The sequence below is a fragment of the Trichosurus vulpecula genome, chromosome 3 (assembly GCF_011100635.1).
Source record: "Trichosurus vulpecula isolate mTriVul1 chromosome 3, mTriVul1.pri, whole genome shotgun sequence".
Classification (NCBI taxonomy): Eukaryota; Metazoa; Chordata; class Mammalia; order Diprotodontia; family Phalangeridae; genus Trichosurus; species Trichosurus vulpecula.
In genome coordinates, this window is record NC_050575.1 from 392,447,365 (window position 1) to 392,460,474 (window position 13,110).

Below are 13,110 nucleotides of genomic sequence, written 5' to 3' on the forward strand. Positions count from 1 at the left end.
TTTGTGAAACCCTGGTCGAATCATAGTCTCTGTTCTGACAATTCTACGTAATTCTACTTAAGTCCCTGGAGGGTTCTGTATTGGTGGAGGGAATTCAGACCCTTGGAGCTCTCTAAACAGAAAAAAAAAAAATCACAGGATCTTCTGGTCTTCCCATGGGCACATAGATTCTTTGGAGTTTACAGGTTTCAGCATGTACTTTATGGACAGGATCCATGAACAGAGCCTATTTTGATCACAATTCACCTTTACAAGAATTATTTATTGCACCCTTGGGACCTATGGGAAACATGTGACCCTCACCTCTGGGGCTGGAGGCCACTCTGATTATCTTGCTGTTGACAGTCCTCTCTTTTATAGACCAAACCCTTTGAGCTGTTTGAGCTCAGAAGAAAGTCAAAGAACTTGGGGCCCATGCAACCCAATTTCATAGGCTAACAAAGAGGATCACCAGAACGAATTTTCATTTTGCCCAATTGCATTTATTGAGACATATGGCAGAAATGAATCAAATTTTTTTGAGTTGAGGGCTAAGGAGACAGCTAGAGCCCAAAGCAGTTCTTCTGTTCCACAGGTATAGGAGAGCCCTGAATTTGGAGTCAGCCTAGCTGTCTTCAGAACATTCTAAGTGGTGCCCTGGGACCTGTCACAATTGCTGGGGCTTGGCTTCCTCCTCGGTTAATGCTGGAGTCAAACTAAAGTCCTTCCGGCTCTGACATTCTCAATTCTAAGGTCCCTCTGAGTCCTGACATTCTGTGTTCTGAGGGTTGGCTCAGCTCTGATATTCTCTGTTCTAAGGCCCCTCCCAGATCTAAAATTCCATATTCTATGGTCCTCCCAGGTCTGACAGTCCATGTTCTAAGTTCTCTCCCAACTCTAACACTGTATTCTAAGCTCCTTCCCAGATCTGACCGTCCATGTTCTAAGTTCTCTCTCAACCCTGACATTCTGTGTTCTAAGCTCCCAGCTCTGACCAGCTGCCCCCAGCCCTGACTTTCTCTGCTCTAAGAACCCTCCCAGCTGTGACCTTGTGCTTTGAGATCGCAGGTAGCTTGAGCTCCCCTGGCTGGCCAGAACCAGTCCCCCGCTCCTCTTCCCGGAAGCGGCCCCGCCCCCGCGGTAAACGGAGAAGTGGGCGGGGCCGCTCATGAATAATGGATTTTTTGGGTTGGGGGCGGGGCCTCGCCCCCGCAGGCGGGAAGGGGGAAGCGCCGGGACTCCCGGTTGGGAACCAGCCTGTCCTCGGCGGCAGCGTCGGGACCCGGGCCGGCCATGGCGGTGTGGACCAGGGCCACCAAAGCGGGGCTGGTGGAGCTGCTGCTGCGGGAGCGCTGGGTGCGGGTGGTGGCGGAGCTAAGCGGGGAGAGCCTGAGCCTGACCGGGGATGCGGCGGCCGAGACTGACCCTCCGCTGGGGCCGGTGCTGGCCGCCTTCAACGGCCTCCCCAACGGCGGCGGGGGCAGCGGCAGCGGCGGGGACTCGTTGCCCGGCAGCCCCAGCCGCGGCCTGGGCCCGCCCAGCCCGCCCGGGGCCGCGGCCGCGGCCGCGGCCGGGGGCTCCCCGCCCGTGCGGCGCGTGCGGGTGGTGAAGCAGGAGGCGGGCGGCCTGGGCATCAGCATCAAGGGCGGCCGCGAGAACCGGATGCCGATCCTCATCTCCAAGATCTTCCCCGGGCTGGCGGCCGACCAGAGTCGGGCGCTGCGGCTGGGCGACGCCATCCTGTCGGTGAACGGCACCGACCTGCGCCAGGCCACCCATGACCAGGCCGTGCAGGCGCTGAAGCGAGCGGGCAAGGAGGTGCTGCTGGAGGGTGAGTGGAGACGGGGGAGGCGAGCCCGGGGTCGGGCTCGGGACTGGACTTGGGCAACCCTCAGGAAGGTGCTGCTAGAGAGTGAGTGGAGACCGGGGGGAGGTGAGCACAGGCTTGGGCGAGGGATGGGACGAGACTGGGGAGCCTGCAGGGAGGCGCTGCTTTAGAGGACACTGGGGGGGAGGCGAGCACGGGCTCTGGCGAAGGACCGAACTTGGGGACACGGCAGGGAGGTGCTGCTGGAGGGTGAGTGGAGACCGGGGGGAGGTGAGCACAGGCTTGGGCGAGGGATGGGACGAGACTGGGGAGCCTGCAGGGAGGCGCTGCTTTAGAGGACACTGGGGGAGGCGAGCGCGGGCTCTGGCGAAGGACCGGACTTGGGGACACGGCAGGGAGGTGCTGCTGGAGGGTGAGTGGAGACCGGGAGAAGGTGAACACTGGCTTTGGCGAAGGACTGGACAGGACGGGGTGAGCCGTGCTGAAGCGAGCGGACAAGGAGGTGCTGCTTTAGAGTGAGTTGGAACTGGGGTAGGTGAGCACTGGATTTGGAGAGGGACTGGGAGGTCGGGGACGAGCTGAAGCTAGCTGGCCTGGAGGTGCTGCTTTAGAGGGGACTGGGGGAGGTGAGAACTGGCTTTGGCGAGGGACACGGCAGAGAGGTGCTGCTGCAGGGAGAGTGGAGACTGGGGAGAGGCGAGGGATGGGACAAGACTCGGGGAGCCGGCAGGGAGGTGCTGCTGGAGGGTAAGTGGGGACCGGGGGGAGGTGAGCATTGTCTTTGGAGGACTGGACAGGACGGGGTGAACCATGCTGAAGCAAGCGGACAAGGAGGTGCTGCTTTAGAGTGAGTTGGAACCGAGGGGAGGCGAGCACAGGCTTTGGAAAAGGATGGGACTGAGGGGAGCCGCGCTGGCAAGCCAACAAGGAGGTCCTGCTGGAGAATGAGTGGGGACTGGGGTGGTGGTGAGGCTAGCACCGGCTTTGGCGAGGGACTGGGGGAGCGGACGCCGGAGCAGCACACGGCTTCGACCCCCTCTGCCTACTGTGCCCATGACTTTGTTTTGCTTGTCTCCCCTGGAACTCGTACCCAGGCGGGATCCCTCTCTACCTAGTCAAGTAGGCGTCTGGTCACCAGCTTGGCATTTTGGGAAACCCTGATGCCTCTAGCTGGAAAAGTTCAGCAACAGCCGAAATGGTTTATAGCCCTGGAAGGTTTAACTCAGATTTCTTTGGGGCAAGACGGGAACTTCTAAATGTTTCCATGGGATACTTTTTCATTATTTGTTAGAGGCTTGGCATTCTCCCTGTATAACACCTATTGAATTTAACTGGAGAAGTACCAGACTGCCGACGCCTTCTTTTCTTACTCTTCACTTCCCTAGATGGGTTTTTAAAAGACACACGCCTGCTGTAGATTTGGGCATACCACCAAAATGCTGATTAATTTATGGGAATTTAACCCATCATTGACTCTCAACAATAACCCAGCAAGATCTTAGCTCTTCATTGAAGGTAGAAGGCTGAAAAGGCAAGTTTGTTTAGTTAATGAGCCTTAATTTACAATGAAGACATACGGAGTTTGAAGGTTTATTGCCAAGATAAGGGTTTTGCCCCTTTTGTTTAGTTTACAAAAGTCTGGTGCCAATCTCAGGCTTGCCTTTTAAAAGACTTTGAAGCTAGAAACTTCAAATAGAAAAACAAAATACAATGAGACTGGAAAGTTCGAAATTCTACTTTCTTAACTGTGCTTATTACTTAGGAGAGGCAGCCTGTACTAGTGAATAGAGAGAGCTGGCCCCCAAAGCCTGGAAAACCTGGCTTTAAATTTAACCTCTGACGCAGAGACTCTGTGATCCTCAACAATGTGACTTAACTTTTCAATGCTCTAGGCAACTTTTTGGATTGTAAATTGCAAAGAAGGTGCTGACCTGCTCTAGTAGAGGAAGTTAGTCACTGAAAGTTTTTTAAAACAATGAAATCACCTATATGTTTAATCCTTACCCTTATTAATTATTTATATATGCATTGATTGTTAATTTATATTTGATCTACCATGTCATGTAAACATAATGTTGATGTAACCAAATGAGTACAGTAGACTCTGTGTAAAACTTGTGAAAGTATGGCTTAAGAAGTTCAAAATGAAGGGGCAGCTAGATGGTGCAGTGAGTAGACCACTGGCTGTAGAGTCAGGAGGACCTGAGTTCAAATGTGACCTCAGACACTTGACACGCTTACTAGCTGTGTGACCTTGGGCAAGTCACTGAGCCCCAATTGCCCTGCCTTCCACCCTCCAAAAAAAAAAGTTCAAAGTGAGTCAGCAGTGCAACATAGCATGTGGTTTTACTATATGGAGAGAAGTATAGTGTCCAGAAAATGGGAGCCTGACTATCCACTCTGTTCTGCTCAGGTGTCATTTAGAGTATTGTGATCAGTTCTGGGTACCACATTTTAGGAAAGACCACATTTATTGACAAACTGGAAGGCACCAGAGGAATGCCACCAATAAGGTCAGGGGCTTACCTTCAGAGGATCTTTTGAAAGAAAAAAAAGTGGTGGGATATCTTTGTAAGTATTTGAAGGTCTCTTATATGGACTAAGAAATTAGACTTATTCTAAGGAGAAATAGGTAGAACATACAGAGAGACATATTTAGGCCGAATCTAAAGGAAAACTTCCTAATAATTCTAATCGTCCAAAGTGGACTTGGATTGTAGATTTCCTTTAGTGGTCTTAAAGTGGCGGGTATCCTGACTCAGTTATGGATTAGATTAAATGGCCTTCTGATACTGAGATTGTCTTTCATACAGTATAAGGGTGATAGATTTTATCTGGAATTCAGAAGTTGCATGTGCAGAAGATAGAAAGCCTGCCTTGAAGTGACCTGAGGTCTTCATTCCTCTGACACAAACTAGTTGTATGACCAAGAGCAAATAGCTTAACTTCTCAGTGGTCCAAGATTTGTTACAGGTAAATTGCAGATTTGCATAGGTGGAGAGAATTTCTGTGCCTGGACCTCCCGCTCACTCACGCTAGTCTGATGAAATCATCAGACTAGAATGAAAAAAAAATCTGGTATGCTTCACAAATGAGGAAGAAGTGGAACGATTCTTTAAGTAGGGATCTTCAAGGGATAGATTTTAATAGTTTTGTGAATTTGGATGGGAAAAAATAAATCTTTATTCTAACATAATTAATTTTCTCCATACTCTTATATTTTTTATTTTATGCATTTAAAAACATTCTGCGAAGGAATCCATGGACTTCACAAGACTGCCAAAGGAGTCTTTGACACAAAAAAAAGGCTAAGAACCCCTTCTTCCAAGGAAAAGGGGGAGTGTGTAGAAGTGATTTTAATGAAGCAGATCATCTTACTTAGAAATGTTTGAGTTAATCTTTTTATTGATTCAATAAGCATTTATTAAGCACCTACTGAATGCACACTCTACTAGGTGCTGGAGATTCAGAGGCAAGAAAAGTTTCTACCCTCTCTGTGAAGAAAACATCTTCACAGATATTTAAACACAAAATAGTTTTGGGGGTGTATGGCACTAGTAGCTGGGAGTCAAGATCGAGGAAGGCCTCATGTAGTGGTTGGTGCTTGAGTTGAGCTTATTTTTATTTCACTTCCTGATTTCATTCAAGTCATTCAGCATTTCTTGGGTGCCAGCTTTGTACTTTGTACACAGCATTGTATTATGGCCAATGAAAAAGAAATAAAGTATTTGCTTATAATCTAGTTGATATTTTATGTATTTGTATCCTTTTTCTCCAAGGGCAAAAAAAAAGCAGGATTATTTTATGCCAACTTTAGATATAGGTACTGAAAGGAAAACAACCTATAGAATGATCATAGGAGTTTGAGGGTAATCATTCAAGGAAGGCTGCTTGGGAGAGATGAATCTTGAACCAGATCTGAAAGAAGTGATGATAAATAGGACAGAGGTGAGTCAGGAGAGCGTTCTAGACGGGAGACTTGTAGGAACAAAAAGAGAAAGAAGGTAGAGACTAGCCAACAAACTAGAAGTTAGAGATAACTCTGGCAAAGATGTTTTCACTTCTTCCCAAATTTGATTTTGCTTATTTGGAAAAGGGTACTTTGGTGTAAGTAAATGACTTAATAGTGCCTTTCTTATGAAATCAAACAATCTCAACTTTGAGCTAATCAGGTGTGGGGAACCTGTGGCCTTGAGGAATCATGTGGCCCTCTAGATCCTTAAGTTTGGCCCTTTGAATCCAAACTGAAAAAACCTGCATACTCAAGGCCTCAGGTTCCTCACTCATGCTAATCCTTTTCTTAAAAAAAAAACAAAACATATATGTATATGTATGTGTGTGTGTGTGTACTGGTGGAGTTAGATAACTGTCTTTACTTCAATGTAAACAAATGGAGTAAAATGATTTCTTTGTGACTCAGGCAAGATTTTTGTTTCCTATTGAATTTATGTAAATATGCAGATATAACTCTTATAGACACCAAGAATTTATTAAATACCTACTTTGTAAGATATTGTGCTATGTGTTAAGACTACCAAGTCAACAAAATGGTTTGACCTCATGGAGTTCACCTCTAGAAAGAAATAACATATTTAGGTAGATACGGTAATTTTGTGGGGTGGAAGCAGTAGCAGTTGGGGAAAGGCTTCCTATAGGATCTAATACTTGAGCTGAGTCTTGAAGGAAGCTAGAGATTTTGTGAGGCAAAAGTAAAGGAGTATATTACACGTAAGGGAACAGCCTTTCAAAGGCCAAGAGATGTGAGATGGCATGTCACAGAGAGGAAACTAGCAAGCAAGTCAGTTTGGTTGAACTATAGAGGACTTGATGGAGAGTAATTCGTAATTAATCATTCAGTCAGTCAATATATACTTATTTAGACTCTACTGTATACTGGGTACTGACTGTGAGAGGTGCTAGCAATACAAACACCCAAAAGAAAGATAGTTCCTGCCCTCAAGGGGCTTACAGTCAAATGGTGGAAAACAACATACTGAAAAGCTGAGAAGGGTTGGTTTCCCAGGGAATGATCAGGAAGTCCAAAGGAGTAGAGCCAGGTGGGAAATGGAGAAATGGCCGACGTGGGAATCCTCCTTAAATAAAGGTTTTGGAAAGGGCTCTTCTACTGCCCTCCACACATCCTCCAGTCAGAGGAGACTCAGGAGTTGTGGCTCAACATGTATTATCTTCAGTTATTCATGTACTACTTCTGCAGTATTCAGTGGTTGCTGTTGCAGACTATCGAAACCTCCAAAGTATTGGAGGTAGTTTGAAGTTGGCAGTCATTATCATTAGTAATGTTGTTAATAAAAGTAACTAACATACAGCACTTTAAAGTTTGCAAAGAACATATATATCCTATGTCAGATTGTTTACCCTCTTAGAGAGGAATGAGAGGAGGAGAAAATTCGGAACTCAAAATTTTATAAAAAAAAATGAATGTTTAAAATTATCTCTACATACAATTAGAAAAAATAAAATACTGTTTAAAAGAAAAAAGTTTGCAAAGACTTTACGTTATTTGACCTCACCACAACTGGGTAAGGTAGGTAAAAAATTGAGTTTCAGAGAAATTGAGTCATTTGCCTCTGGTTCTAGGGATGAGATTTGAACCCAAGTCGTCTTGATTGCAAGTCCAACATTCTGTCCACTAGATCACATTGGGGGCTAGGACGCTGCAAGGGGGTCACAGCCTGACTCCAAAGAGCGTATAGTCAAATCCTATCCTCTCCTTATTGCCTTTTGTGGGGCTGGTCTCCAACACAACAACCCACCCTATGTCCTCCAACACTCCCTCACTCTTTCCTCCTTCTCTTTGCTATGCACATTCCCAACCTCCCATCTTTCTACACTGGGCAGCAGCCCCTCAGGGCAGTAAAGACATTTCTGGGTACCCACAGCAGTAGCTGCAGGTGCCACTGGGGAAATTCCCTCCTCTCCCCCCTCTACCCACCCTTGTTCCACTAGATGACGGAACGGTCATTGGCAGGTACCCCTTAGAGGGCAGGCTCTGATCTCTTCTTTTTCAATTTGGGTGGTTAGGCCAGGGTAAGCAGGCATGGATAAGTTGTTTTCTGCACACCAGAACTCACTACATTATCTTTCTCCCCAAACCCCCCCCTCCTTTTTTGAACTTTGAAAGCACTTCCTATCCTTCTCTTCACCCAGGTCGTCATCCTCGGTGCCATCTTTGGTGCAGCCGTGGTATCCTTTTTGAATCCTAATTCTCCCTCCATCCAGCCAAGTCTTGCCATTTTCACCTCCACATCTCCCACACACTTCCCCTTTCTACTCCCACTGCTAGTTCAGACACTCATCACCTCTCACCTAAACTATTCCAAGTAGCCTCCTGAATCTTCTCCTTGCCTCACTTCCCTTCTCCAATCCACAGAGTTACCAAAGCAATTTTTTTTTGGAGGGGGGAAGTCAAGGCAATTGGGGTCAAGTGATTTGCCTAGGGTCACACAGCTAGTAAGTGTCAAGCCACTGAGGCTGGATTTCAACTAAGGTCCTTCTGACTCCAGAGCTGATGCTCTATCCACTGTGCCACCTAGCCCGAAAGTGATTTTCTTAAATAGGTTTGATCAAGTCACTCACCTACTCAGTAAACTCCACTGGCTCCCTATTGATTGCAGCATCAAATATTTTTTCATCTTTATTTCATCCTTTAAAAATTTATATTTTTGCATCAGTTTTATAATGTACAAAAGTATTAATAGTAGATTTTTCAGGATGAGGTATACAATCCAAAAAGCTTGAAATCACTGAACTTGGTCACACTGCCATGGAACAAATGTCACACAAAATGGCTTAACTCAAAATGTGTGACACATGTTCCTAAGAAGATGACTTTTTAGCTCTGAAATAATAAGTATCTACTACCAGTTAGCTATCTATCATACAAAACTTTTTGTGATTTTAGCTCTCTGGCTTTGTGGAAAAAAAAATCAGGAAAATAAGATAAGAAACTTTATGATTTTAGATGTGGGGAGCGAATATATAAGATACTTGGAAACTTTAAAAGGCAGCCCAAAGGTGTTCAACTCATGAACGGCTGTCTCAACCCAATAAGAAAAAGGAGTTTTTTACATAGCTCTGAAATTTTCAAATTGGACTGTTCAACCTTTATGTTTTTGTTTTGAATTTTTTTTATTATTCAGAACTTGACAGACATTAATATTTCCATATTCAAAGAAGAATAGAAAAAGAGGATTGTGGATAAAACTATGAATCTCTACAGTTGCCTGAGAGTTTCTAAGCTGCCCTGCTAGCTTGTTCATGTCCACTCTGAATTCTCTGATGGTCTCTTTTGTGCATTTCAAAAAATGCTTCAATGACACTTTTCTTTTGTCATCACCATCACTAGTGGCCTTCTTCCCTCAGTCTCCCTGCCCTCCCAATTTTTTTTAACTCTCTCTTGTTACAAAGTGTAGTCAAGCAAAGCAAAGCTATGTCTGAAAATAAATGTCTCATTCTACACCTTCAGTCCATCACCTCTCTATCCAGTAGCATGTCTGTCTCATCATCATTCCCCTGGAGCTGTACTTGGTCATTGTGTTAATAGTAATTCTTCAGTCCTAGTTACAGCCCTTGTGCTTCTTGTGTACATTGTTCTCCTGGTTCTTTTTACTTTGCTCTATATCGAGTTATAGGAGTCCTCCCAGATTTCTTTGAATCCTTGCTTCCCGTCATTTCTTACAGTGCAACAACATTCCATTATATTCATAGACCATAATTTGGTCAACCTTTCCCTAATTCATGGGCACTGGAACTACTACGGATATTTTTGTACATTTGGGTCCTTTCTCTCTTTTATCTTTTTGGGGTATATGCCTAGTAATGGTATCACTGTGTCAAACATATATCACATTTTTCAAAGTTTGAAAATACTGCTCCCAGTGACAACACACTAATGAGTTGTGCTAGGGTAGTTACACAATTTCAGACACCATCCCTACCATCATCACTCATTCCCCTATCCCACCCTGATGAAAAATGTAGAGTATCTGTTTTCCTGTAGTTAAAATCAGCTAAGCCGAAGTGTATCCCCTGATTTTAGCTGTTTTGGAGAAAGGGAGAGAATCAACTAAGACGCTGTTCTATTTTTTAATGTTTTATCTAATGTTTGGTGTTTAGGGTAACTAGGCAGTACAGTTGATAGAGCATTGGGCCTGTAGTCAGGAAGACCTGAGTTCAAATGTGGCCTCAGACACTTACTAGCTGTGTGACTCTGAGCAAGTCGCTTCACACTGTTTGCCTCAGTTTCCTCATCTATAAAATGAGCTGGAGAAGGAAATGGCAAACCACTCCAGTATCATTGCTGAGAAAACCCCAAATGGGGTCATGAAGAATCAGGCAGGACTGAATAACAATGATTAGTTGGATAAATATAAGAACTAGGGCTAGAGTATACTGTAGAGAACACTACACTTTATGTTCCAAAATCTGAGCACTTTTGATTGAAAAATGATGTAGCTTGTGCTAGGTCACAGATCAAGCTGCTGATGAAATTGAACTCAAATTTCTTATTGAGTCACCTCCCCTAATCACTAATCTATATTGCCTTAGACTTGATAACAGTTTTATACTGGCATACACCCACCTTAACATCATTCATAGGACTGATTGTAGGTTTAGAGCTCTTAGAGATCTTCCTAGGCCAATCTTTTCATTTTATAAATGAAGCAGCTGAGGCCCAGAGAGCTAGTGGCCTAGTTGGGATTCAAATCCAAGTTCTCTGATACCTAAATGACCCTTTGGAAAGACAGTATTGTACAAAACAAAAACAAAACACCAACAACAAAAATCAGATGGGCCTTTATTTGTTTAAGGGGTTTCAAATCATCTAGATTGGCTGATTAACATTACATCAGGGTTTTACCAACATAGTATAATATATTAATATAATATCACAAAAACCTTACTAATCAGGGAAGTATAATGCAGAGGATGACTAATAGCCCTAATTATTCCAAAATAAGTAATTAAAAAGATTTTGGATGAGAAGTGATTTTTTTCCAGCATCACCTCAAAGTAATGATGTTTTTGGCCATAGAGGAAACCTCAACTAGACTGTTTTGTACCCACATTTGTTTGTACCACGTGCCTCAACCTTCTCAGATCATTCTTTGGTCTACTATTAACATGAATGAATGTTGTTCAGTTGTTCCCTACTCTCTGTGACTCTATTTGAGGTTTTCTTAGTAGAGATACTGGAGTGGTTTGCATTTCCTTCTCCAGCTCATTTTACAGATGAGGAAACTGAGGCAAATAAGGTTAAGTGACTTGCCCAAGGTCACACAGCTAGTAAGTGTCAGAGGTAAGATTTGAACTCAGGTAAATGAGTCTTCCTGATTCCAATCCCAGTGCTCTATCCATTGCTCCACCTAGCTGCCCCATGCCTGAAACTGTTAGATAGGTCTTAAGGCTGTTTTGATTGACTTAATTATATCAACCCCATAAGGTTTTCTGATCTACTACCTGCATACCCCTTAATTCTCACACAAAAGACAAAGATGTTTACAGGCCTCAGTATCAATGATAATGTTCCTAGGAGTGAATATAAATTCATACTCACTGGGAAGTCCAAGGCTTCACATGCTAAGTATTGAGATGAAGAAAGAGACATCAAAGAAAAAGATGGGAAAATGATGTTGGGAATTCAGAACAGGAGCACAAGCTTCGTTGTATTTCTTGTAGGAGAATTTCTGAACCAATTAGTAAATAAGACAGAAAAAGGAGAAAGGACCCTAACTTGGAGAAAGTGGCAGTTATCCCAAAGCCCTTGGCTTTTCATCCCCACTGCAGCCATAAAAGCCTATTTTAATCATACCTGTACTAGTCTACACCAGGACAATCATTTGTAGTCTAGTGTTTATTCGTCAATACAAACAGAGTCCCTGATGATGAGTGGAACCTGTATTGTAGTGTTTTATTTCTGTTTGGTTGTTGGCAAATATTGCTGAAGTTACTAGACTGAAAATCAAAGAAGGTGATTTGGACTGCTAAACCACCACATTTTTCCCACTTTATGTAAGATGAGTTCATAAATTTAAAAAAAGTTTTATTTAGATTTATGTAACAAGGTTACATCATTTAATTAAATGCTTTACAAAGGTCCAATTCTGAAAATTAATAAGAGTACTATTAGCCTTTTGCATTTATGTAATTTTTCTGAAGAAATTATAACCCTAAAATAGATTAACAGGGATATTTTTATAAAGTTTTTTAATCTAGCTTTTCTAACAATAATAATAATAACTAATATTTATATGGCGCTTTAAGATTTGCAAATATCATTTTGTTTAATCTTCAGGTGCTTTTATTACCCCATTTTACAGATGGGGAAACTGAGGTAGGCACCAGTTAAGGGTCTATCTCAGGTCCTGTAGCTAGTAGGTCTCTTGGGGCAGCCCTCTATCCCCTGGGCCACCCGGCTGCCTGCCTGTGGTAAAGGGGGAGGAGCAAAGGATTCAGAGGTAAAAGATGGAGGTTTGAATGTCGCCTCTCTTGTCTCTTAGGAAAATCCTTCATTATCTCTAGGCCTCATTTTCCTTGTCTATAAAATAAAGGAACTGGCGTAAATGATCTCTAAGGTCTCTTCTACAACTAAAGCCTGTGGTTTTGTGATGTCAGCTAGCAAGCTGGGTAAAGAAATATTTTAGAACATGGTTTTTCCAACATGGATCTTTTCTTGCACCCCATTCTGTGTGAAAAGTATATTAATTAAAAACAAAATTGGTGGAAAGTGGAAGTGGGGTGGGGTGGGGTGGAAAGCAGGAAAGATGGGAGTTGAGAAGACTATATGGCACGGAGTTCTTTTCCCAATTCATCAATGGTTAGTAGTTATCATTGGTTTAGCGGTGCCCTACTCTCCTTGACCCAGTTTCCAGTGTCTAGCACCATATAAGGCACATAGTAAGGAGTGAATAAAAGCATCTTGATTGATTGATTGAATGGATGGCCTCTCTTTTTTCAGTTAAGTAGGTGAGGTCCTTATTTAAGGCTATGGAAAGCCAGGCCCAAAGTCAAGTCAAGGTAAAGTATTTGTGATTTCCTGGGTGTGGGAGGTCCTTTGTGGGAAGCTCTTGTATGTGTATGAATGGGTAGATCTCAGAGAGTTGTCTGACCTTCAGTTAGGTTTAAGTGAATTGCATGATGTTGTGGTAAATGCCAAAAGTACCCAGGTCTTCATCTGTCCTCACTATAAACCAAAGTCATGGTAGCTCTTGGATTAAAACGCAGATCTCCTGAATGTTTATGGAGTATTATGTGTTATTACTTTGCTAGGCATTGTGCAAGAT

The 13,110-nt window shown here is 43.7% G+C and overlaps 1 protein-coding gene across 1 annotated transcript in view; it reads left to right on the forward strand.

The window, feature by feature from the left end:
- The first annotated feature begins 1,239 nt into the window (after positions 1 to 1,239).
- SNTB2 (syntrophin beta 2) overlaps positions 1,240 to 13,110 on the forward strand; it is a 118,514-nt gene continuing 106,643 nt past the window's right edge. The window contains exon 1 of the mRNA XM_036749561.1: positions 1,240 to 1,810. Within this exon, the coding sequence (XP_036605456.1) occupies positions 1,273 to 1,810 (538 nt within the window). The 5' untranslated portion in view covers positions 1,240 to 1,272. The remainder of the gene's footprint in view (positions 1,811 to 13,110) is intronic.